Source organism: Cynoglossus semilaevis, chromosome 20 (assembly GCF_000523025.1).
Source record: "Cynoglossus semilaevis isolate Cse_v1.0 chromosome 20, Cse_v1.0, whole genome shotgun sequence".
Lineage (NCBI taxonomy): Eukaryota > Metazoa > Chordata > Actinopteri > Pleuronectiformes > Cynoglossidae > Cynoglossus > Cynoglossus semilaevis.
The window spans coordinates 10,326,728-10,350,394 of record NC_024326.1 but is presented as its reverse complement, the minus strand read 5'-3'; the positions used below and the strand labels follow the sequence as shown (position 1 = coordinate 10,350,394).

General features: G+C 40.1%; 1 protein-coding gene across 1 annotated transcript in view; it reads right to left on the bottom strand.

The window, feature by feature from the left end:
• LOC103396492 (collagen alpha-1(XI) chain-like) overlaps positions 1–23,667 on the bottom strand; it is an 82,319-nt gene that overhangs the window by 53,694 nt on the left and 4,958 nt on the right. The window contains exons 4-6 of the mRNA XM_017042524.2: positions 8,525–9,076; positions 2,240–2,404; positions 111–324 (exon numbers count right to left, since the gene is read on the bottom strand). Of these exons, the coding sequence (XP_016898013.2) occupies positions 111–324; positions 2,240–2,404; positions 8,525–8,639 (494 nt within the window). The 5' untranslated portion in view covers positions 8,640–9,076. The remainder of the gene's footprint in view (positions 1–110; positions 325–2,239; positions 2,405–8,524; positions 9,077–23,667) is intronic.

Below are 23,667 nucleotides of genomic sequence, written 5' to 3'. Positions count from 1 at the left end.
TTGTTACAAAAAAAGACAAAAAAAAGAAAAAAACCAAAAAAAAACCAAAAAAAAAAAAAAAAAACCACCCACGTCAAAGTCACCGTGTCCTGATACGACCAGACACTTACTTTCCATCAGCCAGGTTGACGGCGCGGAACAAAGGGTATTCCTCTGGTGCAGGTTTGCCATGCTGGTCCTCGTACAGGAAGACTGGGGCACGACCCACCTCCACCCCGAGCTGCTGGATGCCTTGCTTGTTGTAGACAGACAGCAGAAAGGACTGGAGACCAGCCTTGGGTTTGATGGTAAACATGATTGAGAAATCTTCTGGGAAAACTCCCCCTGAAGGTCAAACAAGCAGCAGGCAAACACAAGATGTTGGTGAAAACCAGTAGACGTGTAGTTGAAAGAGTGCGGGTGAGTGCACATGTTTGTCTGAGGTTTCACAGTGGTGTTCTCTGACTAACTAATACAACATGAGATGCACATGAGAACATGGAAGGAAAGCCACAGTCTTGTCATTTACATCTGTTTGAACAGCCATTGTGTGAGAATTGTCACAGATCCCGACTCACTGACATTCTTTACATTACGATGATCTGGGGGAAAAAAACACGTAAATATAAATTGTGTTGTTTACTGGACTCCAGGCTTGATCTTTGACAGATACTGTTACGATTTGACGATCCGTTTCTCACAATATTGTTCTTTTTCAAGGCTAAATGTATCTACTGTTTTAGCTTTATGGATTTTCATGGAACACTTCACTTCTTTCATATAACAGTAAATACATTTTCAGGAAATGTTGTGTTATAACAACAAAGAATTAGAAATACATTTTCTAACTTCTAATTTATTAACCACTTAATCATATTAAACCATGACTGTTTCAAGCTGCTTCTGTGTTAACCTGCTTCAGAGGTTAGCCTTAGAAATCTTAACCAGAACCAGCACAAAAAAAAAACACAATTAAAAGATTCTGATGCTGGTGGAGCATGTTTTTAAATGCAGGTGTTTGTAGCACAGGCAGAATCACAATCATTTTTTATTGCTTTATAAAACGGAGAGGACACTGGTATTTAATGACGTGACCAAACCACTTCTCATATATTAGTGGCGCCACCTTTAAGTGCAACATGCACTGTTAGTGCCTCACATTTTCTTGTTTGTGTTACATCCTATTTTGTTTATTCATACATTATAAAGTGGCTACACTTAAACTGTCCTCCAGTTGCAGCTCTGTGAGGGCTGACGTGGCCGTGGTTAAAAAGAAAATAATAAAAAAAAGAGTTTAAAATCCTGGTCTAGGCTCAGATGTCTGGACCATTACTGAATGCATGTCTGCAATACTCTGACAACCCAAATGGTAACTAGTGTGACATCATCCACTGGTTTCTGATCTGCCATCATGTTGAAATTTTGCCTTCTGGTTAATCTTCCCTGGTCTGTTTTGGAACCAAAAGAGACCATATTTGGATGAGGCTGGATCTTATTGAAGACTGGCAGATCCTGCTCTATATGACGTCTTCTGTCAGTCACAGCATTCCCATTCCACTGCACGTAGGCAGCATCATCACCCTTTTCAATCTAAGTTCTAAAAAAAAAATTCCAAATTCTAATTTACCAAATTGACATGTATTGAATTGGAACAGAAAACAGTGATTGAGACCATAAACCATCAGGAAAAGGTTTACAGACATTATAAATCACATAAGAAGTGGGATCTATTTTTCTACAGACCTACAGTAAAACAGATGTTTTTGCACCAAGTGGAGTCACCCCTTGAAGGCCATTTTAGCAAAAACAGGTTTCAGCAATTTCCTATTTGCTTCAACTTCCAGCCCCAGAGACAACACCAGGCATTTGTATACAATCTATTGCACAGTTAGTTTGTCTTTTTTCCTCATTGTGTATTCTCTGAACACCAAACAATACTAGGTTTTATGAGCAAGTGACTGTAATGCTGCAAAAGATATTCCTTCATAGTAGGGACAGAGTGTGTGTTCAGTGCTAATTAAATGCTAGCAGGCTAAAAGCAAGATTTAAAACCTAACTGATTAAAAATTATGTCAACAATGTTTGAATTCTGTACTACTATTACTATTACTGTTACTATTATTGATCTTATAGTACAATTACCAAAAGTTTCAAATGGAGCTACTGACTCTTTAATGAAAAAACTAAGTCCTTTCACTTTCTCAAACTTTAAATATGGTATCAATGAATATAAAAATAATAGAAACTGTGAGGACTCTACCTGGGAAGAGCTGCTTGGTTGGAACACTCATCTGGGCCTGTTTGCCGACTCTGTACGCTACATTAGGTTTGGCTCCTCGACGGGCTGCACAGAAACCAGTTGTTTTCTGAATCCCTTCAGGAGATCTCTGGAAGTCTAACACCTTCAGTACATCCACTGGTTCAGCTGTGGAGGCAGAGGAAGGAAAATGTGAAATCATCCAAACACAAAGAGTGCCATTGTGAAAAACACACAAGAGTTAAATGTTTCACAAACACAATTTGGTGCACAAAGAGACTGCCTGGCATCCGATCTACTCCAAACCTGAAACTGTGTCACTTTCCATCTATTACAGTACACACACAAGTACTAGGGTAAGTCAAAAAGTACAAAGAGAGTATTTTGAAAGATTTCAGATTGTATTAGTAAAAACATGTTTAGAGATGTCTTAGCTTTCACGCGTTTTTTTTTTAGTCCTTAAAACAGTGGGTTCCTTAATATTGTCTGCAGCGCCCGCTTAAAAATAGGGCCAGTGTTTAGCCTTCCACATTGACACAACACTCTAATTCCTACAAAAATCAGTGCTCTGAGCCTCGTGGTGGGACCCATGGTGGGACCCACCCGCCACTACTGGGAACTACTGCCTTGGATGAGGCAAATGAGCAAGTTGTAATCTTTTGCCAAACACATCCTTAGGGATTTTACAAAAATATATTCACTGATTAAAACACAATGACACAAAAAGAAGTGAATGGCAGATGTCTAGAGAAATAACTTTTTTTAAATTGATACAAACTTAAGAATACTTTTGCTTCAGACAGAATGTGTGAATAAAGAATGGCTCAGTGAAGCCTGTTGCGTGCGACCTTTAAGGATGATGTATGTGATTGAGGAAGAACACGCGTTTTACTACCTGTTTTATATAAGGTACATGTTAAAGCTGTTCATAATTTTACAGTGATTTTAACAGTTCATCTAAACTTTAATAGGACCTGACATGTTAATGATATGTAAACATTTGCACTCACTACACTCCTTTGGCAACCGTTAGGTAAACCTGTCAGTTCCAGCAGTTTATTAGCTACCTGGGCAGAGCAGTAAAAATGTTAGAAATGATTCAGCATGCACGACTGCCCCACTTCTCACCCCCACCTTTAGCCTAAAGCTAAAGGGAACGGCATCTGCGTTATTAAAAAACCCCACTGCTACAGTATTGATCAGTCAAAAGCTGGTGTTCAAACTGAGGCATCCATCCAGCATCGTTCATCCATCCAGCATCGTTCATCCATCCAGCATCGTTGTACCTAATGAGTCAAGCTACTGTCTGTTGTCTGAAAATACCATTGCTGCACAGACGTCTGAAGTTCATTTTTAACATCTGTCATCTAATTCAGCCTCCATTGGTTTTGCCCCACCTCTGCCCTGCCCTGAGGCATCTCATTAACTGTAAAGTGATTACAGGGAATACTCACAGTCTAATACAGAATGTTTGGAAACTACTGCATGAGTGGCAGTGTTGACGTGCACTGTCATTTATGATTCCAGGCACATCTGTTAGCCTATAGCTGTCCTTTAATTAAGTCATTCGAGTGTGTATGTAGATATAATAGGAACTAAACATACAGAACTGCCTATAAGAAAAGTATAGCTTTCACCAAGTCATCTTCACTTCTGTAACCCTTTGACTCAGACTCTTAGATTACTGACCTGTCTGACCTTGGTCACAAAAAGTGACTCAGTTATTAAGGTTTTTTTTTAAGTGCATAAAACCTGGCACACTGTCATGATGGTTAAATATTTATTTTAAAACATTTTTTATATTGAAGGTCAGCTGTGTAATCAGTTGTGTATTTATTTCATTGTCCTATTATTTAAGAATGAACACAAGGTTCATATTGACCAAGTATTCTCACATATTTCATTACGTTCCTGCCTGTCAATTAATACAAACCAGTTGAATAGATTTTCAGAGTGGCTTCAGTGATAAACTGTAAATGTTTCTGTTTTGTATGATTGTATTTTTCTAAATACTTTATATATGTATACATGCAATAGTTACATTTTTTTGTATTCAAAATATTTGAAAAGGATTATACAAAAAGGGAAAAGGAATTCCTGAATAAAATGATGAACTTTTTTTGACTTCAACTGATTTTTTATACACTTTGCTTTACATAAAAACGTAATTTATATTAGAAATGACTAATGTTATCTGCAACGATAGATATATTAATCTGCAACAATAGATAATAATAGGTTTTATTAATAAATCGTATTTTTATCTTCTCTAAAGATAAGATTTATTAATAAAACTTATTTGCTATCAATGAGCCCTGTTATTTAGAGACATAAAAAAGAATTGGGTAATACTGTAAAATGAAAGTCATTTTCGGAGACTACAAACCTAGAGGTTGATGTTGAGGCAAAATAATGTTTTTTTTTTCAGTGAGTCAAGAGTAGGGATGTCCCTTTAAAAACCTCAAGAGCAGAAACAACGCCTTAATGGTCAACTTAAAATTCCATTGGTTTGATAAGGCCTGAAAGGAATGGGAGATAAGATGCTTAATGCCAATTTCCTCCAAGGCTGGATTCATGTGCATGATAGCAGCAGGACGACGCTGAGAAAAATATTTTAGGTGAAGAGACAAAAACCACAGGAGACACAGACACAGCGCTGGTTTGACATTAAACATTTAAGAGGAAACGTAAAGGAGTGGAGCACCATAAAGTGAAGAACCATATGTTGTTTGTCCTACATTACTTTCAAATAAAAACTAAAATAATTCCATAAAAATATACCACCTTTTGAATTTCCATATTGGGAAGTCATGTGGCACGTCGGGCCATGAAATGCTGATTGTGCGGTTCCTGTTCACTTTTAGTGACCGAAAAAAGGGGGTTGGGGTTGATGGGTGGAGCGACAAGCCCACATGCTGAACCCATTATGGCCCTGGCATCACTCCCCGCCCCCACCCTCTAACTAAACATACATGAGACTAAACTGAAAGGCCCCATCCCTGTAGCTACCTCTCCTATGACCAGAAAAATAACTGCCTGAGCGGTGAATCAAGCCTGTCTGGTTCAAACACATGCTCAAGGGCTTTTGTCCCAAGCTTGTTTTTTTAAGTATTAAGTTTGCTCATTAACCTAATGGAATGGAATCATTTTTATCAATAAAAGTCCAAACACTCTAACGTCATAATATTCTCAATTAATCCTCATCAATAAGTTTAATACAAGTAACCCAGTAGGGATTTTGAATAAAATGAAAAGATATTCAGTTTTTCAATTTTTTTTTGGAGTAAAATTCTTTCGTTTTATTTTTAATGCTCACAGACTAATTGTTGACTAGCACAGACAAAATAAAATACAAATTGCACAGGCAAATAGTCAAATAATAGAACCCAGTCTGCGGCTCTTGAGAATATTGTCCTGGGCAGAGAGCTACTGGTTCTTAAAAAAAGCTCGGACTAAGGGTCTCTTTGTGAGTTTCAGAAAGGCCTTCTGCATTACTGCATAGCTCAAGGCCTCATACATTCCAGATGTGCTGAATTGGCCTGGACCGAACTCCCTCGCAACTCCCTCTGACACACACCTGCCCACCTACTCGCCTCCCTCTCCTTTCACGATCGCCTCACAGAAGCTATGGAAAAGAGGCAAAAATCCAAAATTATTTCAAGACTCCATAATGAGTAGGTAGAGCTTTTTTCAAACCTTGGTTTCTCAGGAGTGTGAGACACCCTGAGAAAAAAAAAAGGACTCATCTCATTCCAGCCGACAGAAGAAAGAAACCATATTCTAATGATAAGGATGGAAACCACATGAGAGAGACAAGATAGTTCTGTCGTGATGAAGGTACCAGAGCTGTTCCAGACTCTCCGCAGTCTTGTCTGAGGGATAATTTCTTGGTCTCTCCAATTTTTTAATGACACATCTTCCCGACTGCTGTTTGAGCCTGTGATGTACTATCTGCCCTGTTAACAAGCAGCTACTTACACGACAAAGACAAGTGATTTCTCCCGAGGCATCAAAGCAAGCAGTGACATGAGAAATCTCTCTTAACATCATCGGAGCACTAAGACCAGCAGACCTTCACACATTAAACAACCAGTCCCATCTTGATGGGCAAAATTTACTGCCCTGTCCATCTTGTAAATCACCAGAGTCACACAGTTTGATGTTTCAGCACAGATCTGGTGTGATTGATGCTTAAATCTGTGACATTCTGACTTAATGTGTGTGTGGCTGTGCGGCTGTGATGCAGCAGCATCTTGGGATGTCTCGGTGGTCTTTTTTTTTGCATCACTGCCATCTACTGAGAACTGGCAGCAAAGGCAGCAATTAAACTACACTGGAAAGCCTGTAAATGTTTGCTAGCATATCATGCAATTATGGTTAGCTTAAATATCAGTCAGAGTGAAGAAAGATGGGCAATGGGCAAACCATGCAACTGTGGCATAATGATCGTTTCATCTTTAGGGAGCTCATAATCCATTATTCATCCAGCCAAATGAGTTCCCCGTGTGTGGAGTGACTGGAGGACAATAGAAGATGAGACCAGGGTCAGGAAGTGATCTAATCAGGAAATGTCTAGACAGGATGCCATGCACCTCATACACTACACTATCAATGACCAGCTGGTTGGTGTCAAAGGTAAGGAGTCATTACACAAAACCCAAGGAATAAAAAAATTAGTAAAATGACAAAAAACAATTACTGAACAACTCCAAACTTTAGGTAATGAATTTGAATGCTAAACAGAATTAACAAGTAATTGTGTTTAGCATTTTATTCTAATGCAGAGTTGAAAAAGGAAGCATAACAGAAATAGTTAAAATGACCCACATATGTCTATTCAAGCAGAGAAAATACTCCTTCCTTTTTTCCCCCTTTTTTTCCATCAACAACCGTTCTTGGACTGAGTGGAAATCCAAATAATGTGGAAAGATGGAGTGTCTTTAGGGAAAAATGTGAATTGTGCTCCCAGAATCACACCATATTGTGCCCAGACTCTTTTCACATATTCAAACCCCCACCACAAAACTTTTACAATACTCTAATTGTTAAATTCTGTCAGTGACAGCAACAAGAGCAGCCGCAGTCCATCAGACAAAAACACATTTTAATCACTTTCTCACTGCTGGTCGGCCAGTACAGTATTCAGACGTGATTAAATACATATCTGTGACCTTCTACTAAAGCTAACCACCTTAACTCACTTCTCATATGCACAGGTAAACATAAAAACACCTCATGTTATACTTGTATTTTCCACACATCTGTGAACTACTCTATACAATCCTGGGAAACTTAGAAAAACTCTACAGAAGTTTATGATACTAAAATCAACAGATTTAAATGTTTCAGGTGACTTTCTTTATCAAAACACAATCACGCGGTCGTGTGATGTTAAGGTGACACAGAGTCGACCCGTCAAATATGTAAAAGTCATCTACTCCCTTTAGTGCCTCAAGCAGGATGTTGGATGGAGACCATAAAGTCTAATAGGCATTTAAAAGTCTATATGCTGGCTGAGTGAAGTTGGCTTAGATCAGACGTCTGCAACATATGGCTACTGGGCCAAATGTGGCTCTTTAGTGCCTACATCTTGGCTTCTTGTGTGATGATACTAATATTTTCTAATGGACCAATTAAAAACAAAGAGATTTATAGTTTATATATGGCACTGACTCTGCAGACACTAATTTGTGAGCAACTGTCACATAGTGCTGACGAGACTTTGGTACAGAATTTGTAAAAATGTACTTGGAACGTAGTTTACATGTCAGGTAACTTTTTTTTTTTTTTTTAAAAAAAACAACATTCTGTCACTGTCTTCTTTAATTTAAGATCAAGGTGTGAAGTTACCAGCAGTTGTGCAGGTATAGTCAGCGTAGTAACTTCAGGTCAGTGTTAAAAAGAAGTAAAATAGAAAAACTGTTTCTGTACTGGCAAAAAAACAAAAAAACAATCATTTGTTAGTTAGCAGCTTGTCTACAGCTACTTAAAACTTCATGTACTGTGGTAGTGCTATAATTTAAAATGAAATATTTTTTCAGCACTTTGTGCATGAATGTTTTTTTGTTTTTTTTCAAAAAAGCATTTTAAGGTTGTTGAAAGTTGCAGACCCCTGCAGTAGACGAGCAGCTTCTGTCCGGCATTAACTGCTAATAAAACTGACAGCTCGTCATCAGCCGCTAACACCTCCATGGCTGTGTGCCAGGTTACTGGGGGGCTCTCCTGTGTGTAGGATGCCCCGAGGTGGGCTGAGGGACGCAGGTTCTGCAGCGACATGCCTCCTCTTACCTGCTCTCACGTCGGCAGCTTGCAGAACTATAATGATGGACACCAATACGGATAGCGTTGAATCCCACATAAACCTTTTCGTTTTCCACCTGGTTGTCCACCTTGGCATCTCCATGGTTAAGAGCCCGCTGTTGTTCAGAACCCGGGCGGCTTTAAAGTGTAAATCTGTCCACACTCTTCCACGATCCACAAAGAATGCGCTTATACTACAGCGCCATGTGAGAAAGTGAAAAGATGCCTCTCACAGCCAGACCGGGCCCTTCAGATCCCCTTTCCCTCAAGCCCAGTGCTCAGACTGATGGTGAAAGGATCTCATGAAGGAGGAGGAGGGGGGAGGTGGGGGAGAAGCGCACAGCACTCTGCTGCAGAGTGTGCGCCGTCAGGAGGCTGGACAAACGCCGCAAAAGTGAATATAAAGAGAGACGGGATCTTGCCACTGGAGAATCCTCTGCTCATCAAATAACAGTTGGGGAAAGTTGTGTCAAGACCCGCCCCCGGTGTCAGAGGACATCTGAGCAGAATCAAGTGCAGCATCACTACATCCCAGCAGGACTAAAGTAGCAAAGTAGAGTCAATGTTAGAGAGAAAAAGTATTGACAGCAGCTGCTCCTATGGGGACATTCAATGAAGAGCAAGAGGTATTTATATGAAGTGCATGAAATACAAAGAAATAATTAGGGGGGAAAATGGTCTGAATAAGATGTAATCATAAATACAATTAATGAAACAATCGATGCATTTAAATATTTAAAGGTAAATTAGAAATTGGCAAACATTGACCAAAACTATTTCACTAATAAATTCACTAATGTAACAGTATCAATGGGAAAATAGTGATCAGAATATTGGAAAACAATGAACAAATATTGCACAGATTGACCAAAAATATGCACAGATAAACTTCAGAGTATTTCAACACATAAAAGTGTTAATAAAAGTGCAAGGGAGGAGTTGACAAGTCTATGTCTCTGTGGTGCTCAGTAGTGCATCTTTGGAGTGCATCCTGGTGGAAAAGTATCTTTGAAGACTTTAAACCCAATCTTTGGAGACGTCCCTCATTCCCTCACAACAATCTGCCTTTTAACACAATATAATATAAAGTTGACATATCTGAACTCGGTGGTTCCCAAAGTTGGGGGGCGGCAGACCCTTTCAAGGTGGGTGGGAGCCAGAGCAGACCCTTTCAAGGTGGGTGGGAGCTACTGCAGAGTGGAGAACAAATGAATTTCAGTTTGACTTGAAAACATGAACAGTCTGCTCTCATCATGACTGGGTTTGGTGACAAGTAAGTAATTACTTATTACAAATTGGTGATTATAAATTGTAAACATGCAAAAAATATTATATGTCTTGCAATACATTTTCAGTTCGTCAACTTCAAGACCCCTAGAGGGTCTGTAAAGGTATTGCAAATGTGTCATAAAATCCCTTTATGTAAAACTGAATATGTTTATTTATCTTATCTACCATATCATCCACACAGACTTCCACTAGAGTTCAAACTAGATGTAAGGCAAAACCACCAGTCACTTTGCCACTACGTGGCCCATGCTGTGCTTTTTCTTTCCACGAAAAGGCAGATTTGACAGAAAACCCAAACGACCCCTTCATGTAGTAATGACTGATATATAAAAAAAGGCAGGAAATGTTTTCCAGATTCTGGACGATTCCTTGACAAGCTTTGAGATGTTTTTGGGTCTACGGAGGCTGAACATAATTAACCACTGGAACAATGAATGGAAGCACAGGTGGTAGCTATATAGACTGGAGCCCTCGCTTTAACTTTCCATGTACAGACGAGCGATGAGTTCGACAGAGTGGTGGCAGCTGCTGTCAAACTGCATGAAGACATATTTACCCTTATTTACTAATATTGTAGTCAAAGTTTTAGCCAAAGTGTAAATCCAAGGTAATGTGAGAGTGATTAAAGTATTTCAAGGAAATAATAGGTGGCTGAGTAACTTTGCTTATAAAAGGAAGCGGTGTTATTATGTGTTTGGTCAGCTGCTTCAGATTCCAGTCCCAGCTTCACATTTTTACTTGTGGTCTAATTTCTACAGGTCGTTCAAGTCGTTAATGTTTATTTACTCTTGGACACGTGTCAACCTCCACATGTGGATGCAGCTTTAAAAAATCATCAGTGCTGCACTGAGAAAATCGACTACTTTAAAACCACGTATCTACGAGTTCAATCACTGCATTGACTACTTTATTCACGATTAAAAGCACGTATCTACGAGTTCAATCACTGCATTCATCACTGCTTTGTTCACTGGAAAGCCTGAAGCAGTGTTTTAATTCAAAGGGGCATTAGGTGTAAAAGCTCTGCTCACTTTCTGCACAGCCTGCTATGGTAACTATGCAGAAGGTTTAAATGTCGTTATCTTTCTTATTTTCCACATAAGTTTATATTTGTGACGACGGTGTCAGTTTGAAGGACGGTTTGTTTCCTTTTGGCTGGAAATGCCTTCTGTTAATGAGAAGAACATAAAACTGGCTGTAAGCATTTTCCTGCTTGGAGTCCGCACTGTGGTTTGGGTTGAGCTTGCAACTACACGCTGCACGTCATCCCATTGCCCACAGAGTCATAACCCTATACAGTATGATACTTCCTTCCACTCCACTGCATAGTTATTGAGAACAAAGGTAATGAAGTATTGGTATCAGAACTCGATATTTGTGAATACAGAAATGAAAAATAGAATCTTCCAGGTTTAGATACTTTACTGAACAAAATAACTTTTTTGGATATTAGACAGATCATAACTGACATTCCAAACTGATGCAAAAAAAAAAAAAAAGCACAGTACAGTATTTTATCAGATCCAATCATATTTTTGTATTTTAAACCTTGTCAGGACAAACGGCTTGTGGAAAGTTGGTTAGTAGCTGGTTGAGTGTTTTTGTCAGTTGTTTGGCATAAAATGTCACAACCCCTTGTTCATGTTTCTGACTGGGACTGTAGCCCAAAATGTTTGGTTCAATCTGACATGCCCTGCTGTGTTGGCAGAAAACAGAGGGTGAGCACAGAGAAACCAGAGCTAAGGTTCTGCCTTTTTAGTTCAAAGAGGACTCGGACATTGGGCGAAGTGCGCGGCTCAAAGTAGAGAGTCTACAATTTTCAGCTAGCTTCGACTTCTGATCTCTCTTTGTAGCTAAGAAGCATGTGATTACAACTGATGCATTTACTGCCAATGTATACCAAGATGACATTGTATAATTAGTCTATAATAAGTCCCTACTGTATCCTGAGTTCAGCCCAACGCAGCTATAAAAACAAAAATGTCTTGAAATGCTGCCCGTGCCGAGCTTTTATTTTTCTATTGGGCCGGCTTTTAATCTTAGCGCTTTCGAGTTCCAGACTAAAATTCCGGCTGTGTTCCAGCAACAGTGAACACAATCATGTGTAGATTTACTCAGTGTCTACTACTGACACAACCGTTCACGCTGTAACTTGTGTTGTCTTTAACATGCTTCTCATTTATATCAAATAAAGTTCAGGAGATTTCACTTTTTGTTATTTTTTTAAATAATACAACACAACAGGGAACAGAAAAGTACTTAGAACTAAATGACTGAGAACATAGACAGCTTATGAGAACAAGTGTGCCCTTTAAGTAGAACCTAACCTCCACAGAACATTTTATTACTATGAATTATCCACCTAGACCATGTGTGGCTGGTTTGGGTGGAAAAGGATGCATACTAGACACTGCTCACCACATAACTACTGCATGGAATGTATGTTTGTCTGAGCATGCTTATTATAGGTGCACATGGAACCCAGACAGTCTCACCTAGTGAGACCTACAGCAGGAAGATGGACCTTATTTTTTACATGTTGTCACTTTTGTTCTAGAATAGAGAATCATACAACCTACGATGTTCTATCTCTCTGCTCTGCTTCGACACTAGACCTACAATGTTCTACGTCTATCTCTCTGCTCTGCTTCGACACTAACCATGGCTACGTCCTCATGACTCAAATCCATCAACTCATTGAGACACCACCAAGTTGCCTCTCTAACTGTGATGAGTCGTGACTAATCCTTTGTAATTGTTCGACAGCCACATTATATAAATCTCCAGAGCCAATCAGACATGACCGTACTCAGCATTTACACAGCGAGGTGACAGTGATGGAGGGGAGTTATCCTGTTTTAATGCTTCTTGTCAAGTATGTTTGATGAAAGCCTTTCATCCAAGCAGTGAACACTGTTAGGAGGGTTTAAGTGGAGAGGTCTGGAATAATCCTCTCGTGCCCAAAGATTCTCATATTTCATGAGCCAAAGTCTCTCTGAACCGCGGTCTCCAGCCGTCTGCAGTAAAAAAAAAAAAAACGATCTCGGAGAAGGACTCTCTGACACCGAGGCTGACAAACAGCACGGCACAGATGGAAACTGACACTAAGATTAGCCTTGTCATATAGTACTTGGTGAAACAATTTCACTATGTCAAATTAAAGCTACTGCTTTAAGTCCCGGGATTTACTAAAGGTATAGAGAAAAAACTGGAAAGGGGTTGAATGAGACAGAGCAGAGAGACACACACACACAGAGAGAGAGAGAGAGAGAGAGAGAGAAGACACATGGCTGGCACATTCAACATGCTTGAAGACAAGACCCTTACTCAGATTTAGATTTACAGTTCTCTCTGAGTTGCCGTGTTTGGAGGCCACGGATGTTCCTCCCTCCTTTTGTTGTGGTCCAACATAAATCACAGTGTCATCTTTGAAGCTGGAGATGCAAACAGTTATTTAATGGAATCAGTTTCACTTCTGACATTTTCACAATAGAAGGTTTTTTTTTCATAATTATATTGTTTGGTGTTTTTTTTATTTTATTATTATTAATAAGTTTATCGCTTACATTCTGTGCCAAACAACAGCAATGCAATTTTCAGCCAACCATGACATATACAGTGAAAGGTCTCAAACAGTTGTCGCTTCTCATCTAAACTAAACTAAATATGGTTTCAGATTAACCTTTAAACAAAGGCTTGGACATTTTGTTCAGGTGCAGTGAGAAAACTTTTGTTTGGTTTTTTTTATCCACCATGGGCCCATCAACACTTCTTCTGGATTTAAGACCGACCTCTCACAGATTAGGGACTAAGCAAATGGTCGAGATTTAACAGGTATATTTCACTTGACATCTTAATGAGTGGGTAGAAAAGCTGGGGTTTCCACTTGTAAAAGTTCCTCCTTTTAAGATAATGGTTTCACACAAACACATATTTACTGAACACAGCTGTGTGAGTTCAACTTTGTCTCCGCTTCTTGGCTCACTAAGACTTCTAGCGGTTCCTTGAAGTTGTTTGGACACATACTCTTATAAACTCATAACGGGAGTTTTTAAAATTCACTTTAAAGCCTTTAGAGGGAGCGCTAACGTCATTGGACTGAGAACCGTCAATGAAACCAGGAATAATCAGAGTTCCAGGTGTTTTCCTCCGGCTGTTTGTTTTATTTCTTTTATAAAGAACTCAGTTCTCGCTTTTCCGAGTGTGTGAATGAATAGATGTATGAAAGAGTGAGAGAGAGGGAGAGAGGAAGAGAGATAGAGAGAGAGAGAGAAGGATTAAAGGGAGTTTACACCCGTAACACCGCAGAAGTTCCATGATGCACTTGGGAAAGACAGCACTGAAGAACAAAGTCCTTTGTTTGTTGTTGCCTCATCATTTGTGATGTGACGGTACACTGGGATGTTTGTATCCAGACGGAACTCATGAGTTAAACATTTGCCACCATTCATCAATGTTTCTCCTCCATAACCTCTGCATCATCACTTTCCCCAAACTCTTTTTTTAATTATAATAATAATAATTAGTATTACTATTATTATTATTATCATTATTCAGCTTCTACTGCTGAAAGTCTACAACCATTCACACTAGCATTCACATCTATGGTCAAATAAAAAACATCCAATTAACTTTACCATCCATGTTTTAGGACAGAAGAAACATCTATCCATCATCCACAATTGCCCCATTGCCCCAATACACCTAACAGGATATAGTACAGTGCCACCAAAGATCATTGCTGCATCACAGAAGCAACAGCAATAAAGACAAATCCATCTAAACTCCCAGTTAATAACCCAGTTATTTTAGTCCAACAGTCTTCATCCAGATCTGACAGAATACCTGGTTTACAATGAAAAGTCACGTTCAATTTCCCACCAGTGTCGTTCTTCCTGTGAGAAGAGACAGACACACGTTCACTCATGACTGTAACTGAACACAGTCAGAGCCAAGGCTTTCTGCAGACAATCACAGTAGGCCTTTAAACCAGTCAAGACTTTAAATCAGGATGAGACTTCCACAGTAAATGACACTCAACATTACTTTCTTCTTAGTCACAACCAAAAAAAAAAATAAAAAAAATAAAACTGTCTGAACCAAGGGTAAATATTGACTAAGCATCAAATCTCTGAAATTATCTGAAATAATAACCACTTATTTAAGACTTGGGTTAAACCACTACTTCTTACCAACTGTCCTGGTCTTCATCTAATCTCAGTTTTTGATGAAGTGTGTAATAAATGCATGTGGCTAATAAAGAGGATTGAATAAATATGATATAAAAATGTCAGGGACAAAAGAGTTCTGGTGGAAGAGATCCAGTCTGGCAGATGGTGTTGCCATACCTCAGAGGGACAAACAGTGGCCAAGAGTCAAACCAGACTGGCTGAGCTGAGCCTCAGTGTGTTTCCATGGAAGACCAGAGAGAAAATTGTGGTGCAGATATGGAGAGGCAGATTAAAGAGTACATGCCCTGATATTACCCACAATACAACATGGTAGGGCTGTGTCGTTGTTCCCGCTGCTGAACGCCTTGCCAACCTCTGGCTTTGTCTTCCCTTGACGGCACGCGACGAGGCCCGGTGTATAGAGAGTTTCAGTAGATGAGTCATTCTGCGGGGGAAACTTTGTGACCATATGATGTTCACGTGTCGCCCTTTTACAGTAGCATGTCTTAAAACAATTCCTAGGTTACAATAGGAAAGTTATAGAGTATGCTACATTAGTCGCAGCAGCGCACACATTTTCCGTGTTCATTGCCTCCTGTACTGTATGGACTGGATCATTTCCAGTATGCTGGTTTGGGATTACTGTAACCGCGAGCAGAATGGAGTGGAGTTTCCACAGTAAGTGAGATCTTACTGGAGTATTTTTATAGATCCAATCAGTAGCTATTACACTGAAGCAAAGAAGACAAAACAGTGGAAAAGATCTGTCTTTCTTCTTCTCAGGGCTGTAGGAGAAGCTGGATCTAATCCCTATAGTATTCCCCCCAGGGTGGGCTACACCCCAGACAGTTAGCCATCCATCTTAGATTTCTCCTCACACTCATACCTGTGGTTAATTAACCTTATCTATTTATCTATGGACTGCAGGAGGGAACAAGAAACACACACACGAAGATAACCTGCCCATACCACACAGACAGACCATTGATTGCTCTGCCACCAGGTATCAAACTGTGACCATTTAGCTGTAAGGCAAGAGGACTAACCACTAACTTACCATGTGTGCCAACATATACCATTATTTTTTCAAATTTTAAATTATCTATAAACAAGTTCATTTTTTATTTTAACACCATGAATTGCCAATTTATGTCATCATAGAAAGAAGTTAGCTCAGTAGTAAGGTCAGACAAAGTGTGGCTGATAGCATGATGATGTCAGTATGAACATCACTTGCTGTGTTGGAGTTTTCAGCAACTCCAGCTTTGACCCACAGACCATAGAGATGCAGCTGTGATGGCGATTATTCAGTCGAAGACCTTTAATTTCATCCTGGTATGAAGACTCCTGACTGTATTAGTCTGAGTGGGTTAGCCCTGTGATTAAAAAGGTCGTCATAACCACCCTCTGCCGGCTGTAGCCCAGGGTGTAGTCCTCCATTAGGATTACGATGGCGAGGAGTCGCCAGGGCCTCATGAAAAACGATCAAAGAATGAGGAAGAAATAATGAATTACTGATGAAAGTAAAAATGTTGGAAATGTTGTAAAAGTAGAGATTTAAAAATGCAAATTAAAAGTAAAAACGGCGTAAATTGTGCAGAAATAGTTACTAATACTATGATCTCTAAATTCATTTATGCACATTGACTATAGACTGTATCATATTTATTGTAATGTTTTCTTCATTCCAGCAGCAGCAGAGTGTTTTGTTGGAGCGGAGCAACCATTGCTCAGTCAGCCTTGACCAACCCTGACAGTCTAGCTGGTTCAGAGGTTTCTCTTTCTAGGAACTCTCTTTTATAAACACTGACCACTTCAGACTTGGAGAAGCTCTGACCCAGTCTGACCCTAGTCATCAAAGTTCAAAACCTGGCTGAATTCTCACCTACAGTATGTTCCTTTACTGTCTACTACATCCCACCTACAAACAGACGCTTCGACACAGAAATCAACCTTACATTTGCAATATTTCAGACTTTGAGAATATGTTTTCAATTAGTTAAACCTTGGTTTCGTGAAGCAACTTTTGCAACTACCAAAGTTTCCAAAAGAGCTTTCTCTCATCACCTCTGCACCGAGTCAAAAAGTTGACAGCACCACTACGTCGAGGGAACATTCTGTTCAAGTTACAGGAGCGATTTGACGCTGTTTTCCCACAATGTTTTCATCCGCACGTCTTCTCCACTTTGCATCGTCCTCTATATTGTCCTTCAGTTTTCCGTTACACCCTTGAGACAGCTGCTGGTGTTTAAAATCAAAACATTACGGCTGCTGGAGACTTGTACGTTGTCGATAGGTATTTGCTCAACGTCTGCTGAACTGAAAATAACGAGAGACAGAACAAACACTTCTGAACACAAGAGCCGTCAGGGAATAAACTGTTGGATAATAATTTTTAAAGATAAAGTGAAAAACATTGGTGACATTGGCACCTAAGAATGATTCATTAATATCTGTATTTTTGAAGAGTTTCAGTTTTTCAGCCCTGGTCCTAAAGACAAGCTGGTATGAACATCTGGCTTTTTAAAAAAGGTGCTTGAAAAGGACACGGCTGCAAAAATGAAAAGAACATATGTCCCATATAAGCCCTGTTGAGTGACAGTGATGCATTGGCTTTTACAGTAGTTCCATACACATACACACAGGTCATATAAGCAAAAACAACTGCCTCTTGTTCCCAGCTGCCAAACGTCAAAACAAGTCACTGACAAGTGACTGTGGCAATAATTCCACAGCCGTCAGGTCCGTACTGCAACGTTTACTGACTGTTTGTGAGCGCAGAGACCGAAAAAGTAGATTGTATTTTTTTTTTTTTCTTTTCTTTTTGCACATATTCAGATGAGGCGGTCTGCTCTGCTGTCCCTGCACCCGCCTAAACGTCGATAGGGAGAAAAGCATGTCTGGAATCATTTAGACAGAGTGAGAACACATTCCGGCATGTGGAATCATTCCTCCCAATAGGAGTGTCATTGTTTCCAAAGTCGACTTTGCTCTCACCACGAATCAGGTAACATTTTTTCCTTTATATTTAATTTTTCCTTTTCCACCAAAAATACCTGGAGTGGATCCAGAAGGAAATCAAGGCTGGAACGATCTGAGCGTTCTGACTGATGGCCCACTTTAGTGAGACTGTGGAAGACAAACAGAATAATCCGAAGATTTTTGTAGACTGAGTGTAAATATGGCAATATCAATAGAGTTTATATATATCTCGACAATGGCCCTTAAACTGACCTGAATTTTAAATAAAAATAAAAACAGAGTGAATCTCTGCAGGTGGGAACACAGTGAGGAGCAGCATTACTGATGTAAAAGCCATGAACAGGTGATTAGAAAATCCCGAGCAGTGGAAAAGATGGCACTAAATATCATAATATAACCATTATTTCAATTATCAGTCAATACATATAATAATTGGTCAACATTCCAGTGTTCAAGCTGATTGGCTCTCACTAAAGGTACATCTTTTGGAAAAATAAATACTCTTCTACAACTAAGCCGTGAAGCCTGGCTCCATTGGCCTCTGCAGCATCCAAGGGCCGGTGACTCATACCAGTCAAATCTGTGGCTCCTCTTGTGGTGGTATGGGCGGTGAGCCCACATAGTTGCCTGTGGTGAAGGCCACTGCATCGGCAGCACTAGAATAGACGTTTATTACTGGCCACCAAGTCAAGCCCTGCTCTCCAAATTGATACCTTGGAACAAATATAACGTAGAAAATCACATATATGCATAAACTGTGAAGCAAACGCACACCCATACAAGACTAAACTCACGAACGAGGACACACACACATACATTCAGAGTCGCAGGCTATACTTTAAAGTTCTTGTTTAGGTGTAAGTGGGTGAGAAATGTGGGCACGTTGTTCAGTCTCCAAGAAACGTTCGCAACGGTTTATGTGGAGAAAAGTCTGAAGTCAAGCTATAAATCTGGAAGAATTTGAAACAATGGGAGAGGAAATGGAACGGAAAACGTGCGTGTGCACACAACAAAAGACTAGGATGACATAATGATAATGAAGACGAGAAGCTCTATTTTTAGTCTCATATTCAATTCCACCTGGAGGGGCTGTTTTCGGTTGAGGCAGAGCAACGCCCCGGGGTTTCATAGAAAGCGTTTTATTGTTTTGACAGACGTGTCAAGTGGTCCTGTCAGCGTCATCTCACTGTCGTCTCAGTGTAATTGAAGACACAACGTCTCATACATGCCGTAAAGCAGCAACAATGCTACAGAAACCGCAGCTAGCCACACTGGCCAGTTTTGTCCAACGAGCTCCAGATATGTTACACACTCTTAACAATGATCTGCACCGACGTTTGGCTCCAGATGTCTGGCTGGAACTCCATCGCACTCCATAAAGAACAAATCAGTGAGTTGAAGGCAACATTAACAGCTCCATTCAGCACTCTCACAACACCGACGTAGAAACAGAAAAAACAAGCCTCAGAAAATGACCAGTAAGACTTCCTGCAGGACATCTCCCCTCAAACAAATGCTGAACTGACACCAGGAGCAGGTACAGGGGGCTGCAGCCACCCCGGCCAACCCTACCTTGACCTTTGACCTCTGGCTAGGCTTCTGACAGCATAAGAACCTGTTTAAAATTTTAAATAATAAATCAGTAAACTTTACAGTAACTTTGTAATAGTGAGTTACTTTATTTGCCCACTGAACGGAGTCCGTGTCGGTGCGCTGAACCTCCTACGAAGCCAGCAAATGGTTTTTCAGGCTTTCTAATCAGCGTTTCCTCAGGGAGACCCCTGGTGTTTAAAGCATACAAGTGCACTCAGGTGCCCAGCGGAGAGGTGTTTATGTGTGACGTGTCGTCTTGTTTTGGAGGTGAGCAGATAAATGAGAGAAAATAAAAGCACAGGGACACGGTGTGGAGAGAATCTCCTTCAGCTGCAGACGCACACAACTCATCAGACTCTAATTCAATTTGGCCTGAGGTGGATCTTTCCAGCTCTGCTTTTCTTACGTGGAAGTTCTCCAAAAGTAACTTCCTGGAAATTCTACAGAGCCTCTTTGTCTACTTATTTACTCTCCAAAAACAAAATTCACTTTCACATTGGTGCTGTGTACATTGTTAGTAAAGCGTAGAGTATGAAGTATGAAGACCGTGGGAATTACTCCTCAGTTTGGTCTCATGAAAATAAAGATACAATTTGATGCATATGATGAGAATCTAAGAAAAAGTTAATTATAAAACTGACAGAATGTTGATTTCCAAAATCACAAAACACAGTGTATGTGAATAGTAAGGTGAAAGGGAATATTGTCATCATGAATCACAGTAAACCTCAGTTTCCAGTGTGTGACATAACCTAATGTTGGCTTAGATGAAAAAAAGTCATGATGACTGTCTGCATCCTGATTGGCTTATCAAGACCAGTTGAGTTTTATCACAGCTATATATATAGCATATATCACTAACAAAGCTCCCATCAGACTACAGAGAGAGGTTGTGAGGCAGCTCAACTGTGTGTTTCTGTGGATCCAATAAAACATAGTGTGGCTGAGGAATTGTGTCAGGAAGTCAGGAGCGGTGGAAAAGTGATGTGTAACAGAAGGGGGAAGACAGTCGTCAGACCTGCTATGATATACAGCTCTGTACTTTAATCCAGAGCTGAAAGACGCTGAGATTTAAATGAAGAAAGACAAGACAAGAAATCATCCCATTACAGGGAGGGCTGAGGTAAGCAGTTCAGAAGACATGAATGCCTAAATGGTGTTGCCCCACCCTACCTCACTGATCTGCTGCAGACTTACACTCTATCTACTGTAGGTCTCTGAGGACTACTGATCAGGAGTTCTTTTAGTTATTTACACACACTGCTGGACAGGGTTTTCATTTCACCAAAGCCCCTCAAGCTTAAAATACCATCTAAACGCCCAGCATGTGTTTGAGGAGGGTTCAACTTCGGGTCAGACCAGCCTCACCGAAGACAGGACACCAAGTCTACAGAGAGTAGGTTAGTAAGTACTATAAATCTACATCTGACAGGCTGACTGACACAATTACCTAATAACTGTACTGTAAGGGACTGAAGACAAATGTCCATTGATGACAATAACAAATGTCCAACTTTATGCTTTGTGTTTTTATGTGAAATGTCAAATAAAGCTGAGGCAAAATAAAAAATAAATAAAAAAAACCCCACAAATAATCCTATTGATAAAGTAGGGACAAATCACTAACAGTGAGGCAGATAATCACCTGTGGTGACCCCTGAGGAGACCTTGTGAGCAGCCGACAGAAGACGTTACAGACAAAGAGGATGTGGACAGTAAGTGATGTCCGTGACGCAGGTGGTCAGCTGCGTTGGGATCCAGTGACCCTCGCCACAAACTGCCTCAGTGCCGGACAAATGTGGGAAGACCACCCTTGAGACGTGAGTAAAGGGATGATTATCTAAAGAGTGAGGTGTAGGCGTTTAACCTTAACCAATGTGTTCAACCCTGAGACAGACTGAATGTACGCTGCAGCTGCACCAGGCTGGGTGAGATTTACCCCACATACGGGCCCCTCCCTTCCTGCTCTTACAGACAGATGCCTGATTAGATCAAGGACATGCAAAGGCAAAAGCCTAATAATATCCAAAAGGTGCGAATCCCAGGGGCGGGACTTTGAGAAAGACCAATTAATGGTCAGCATAACTGGGCGACAGGTCATAATTAGATCTACCATCTATTAGGTTAATATACTAAATAAATCCTTCATTAAAAACCTACAGTAGATTTATCAATAATCAGAGTGGTACTGTTTTCCCGTAATAAAGTACTCCCTAATGTCTGAGTCACCAGCTTCATTATTCGAGCATGTGTGTTCTTGTTTTTTAATAAAGCAGCTATTCATCAAATCAGTTGCCATGCTCATAAGTCCCTGCAGTGAAATTGTATTTCTGCGTTCGTGACTATTGCACTTCATTCTTCCACTGAAAAAAAAAAAATCTGTAAAACTTAAATGTAGAAACATATGGAGATGGAATGTTCTTTATTACTTCACCCCCACCTCTGTCTCACTGAAGGGAAGGTATTATTCCTGTTTGAGCAACTCTTTGTTGCTCTGGGGACTAAAAGCATTGCAATCGATGCAGGGAAACAGCTATACAGTACATCCCGCCTGCAAAGTCCCTCAGCTGTGAAAAAAAAAAAAGTCCTGGCGCTTGGTGTGAGGCAGAGTTGAAGTAGTCACAGAGGAATGGTTAACATACTTGTGGTGAAAAGGATTTAGGTGTCAAGTCAGAAAAGGTTCAGACAAGAAACATGTAAATATTCTGAATTATAATAATTGTTATCAATATCAATGTCAAGCCTAAGTGGTATTATTAATGCTTCAGACTCATTGTTATTATTATTATTATTATTATTTTACAGATTTTAGAGAAAAGCAGTCACATATTTATATTAAATGTAGCTGCATCTTCTATTATAAACCACTGTATTTCTACAGTGAATTAAATCTTTTGGTTACATTTAAGGAAGAACTGCAGACATGAACATATACAAGGTTAAGTCTAGAAGTTCTGAGACAACTTTTATTTCCGGACTTATTGGTATAGTATTTTACTGTCATCAAAGGTTGGCGTACCACAGTCTGGCTGGCCTACGTTCCCATCACACACACACACACACAGGAAATCCCTAGAGTAAGCCAAATGCCTATTCTTATTCAAGTGCACCACAGGAACTCCACTGAACAAAGATTATTGATATCCTTCCCATAGCTTCACATGTGTCATGGCAGAGAAACACTCATTATATGACAGTACACAGGGCTGACTCACAGCACACGCAGCAGGTGCTCATCATGTGAAAACAAAGGTTCATTAGTGGAAGGTCACATTAAGACCTACAGCCGACCTCCTCCTCCTCCTCCTCCTTCTTATCCAACTCCTCAACCTGTCATTATTCCTCTTTAAGCACAAGCCTGTGTCAGCAGTGAGACCAGAGCTGCACCTCTGCCTTGAAAGACTTGTTGCTATTTTCTCCTCAGGGGCAGGACAGGAGTGATTTCAGAGATGATTTTATTGTACCGCTGCCACAGACACACATCTGCACTGCACATTCACACAGCACAGTAGGGACGTATCATATGCTTGGTTGTCAAACACTTGATGTTGAAAGGCTGATTATTACATTTGCCAAAATAATATATAGCGTTAGAGGCGACAGCGTGTTACATTTAGGTTATTTTCATAGAACTCTGCTCCTGTTGACAACAATAATCTGGTGGAAAAAATACAGATAAGACTGAGAATATATTGGAGGAATAGTTTGGGTCGACGGGCTGGTGAATTAAAGCAGCCTGAGTTTGAGAAATGCCAAAAATGTCTGTCAGTCTTATCATCTCATCTCACATGGTTTTCCCTTCTTGCTCTCGAGGAGTGGAGCGTTGCAATGCGGGGGAAAATCACAGAGTCAGTCGTCATGGAAATACTGACACTTCACGGACAGGTGTGAAGGAGACTCACTTAGATTTTCTAATGAGCTTCCGGAGCTTTTTCCTCTATGTCGTCGGTTTAATTATGAATTTCTTTAGAATTTTCCTCCGTGTTTTTTTCATTCTGTGAATCTTAGAAGAGTCCATACTGGGGTGCTGGAGAATTCTCCCCCTCAGAGTGAAAAGTGTTGCTCAGTTTTTGACCATGAAAGCAGAGCTCTCAT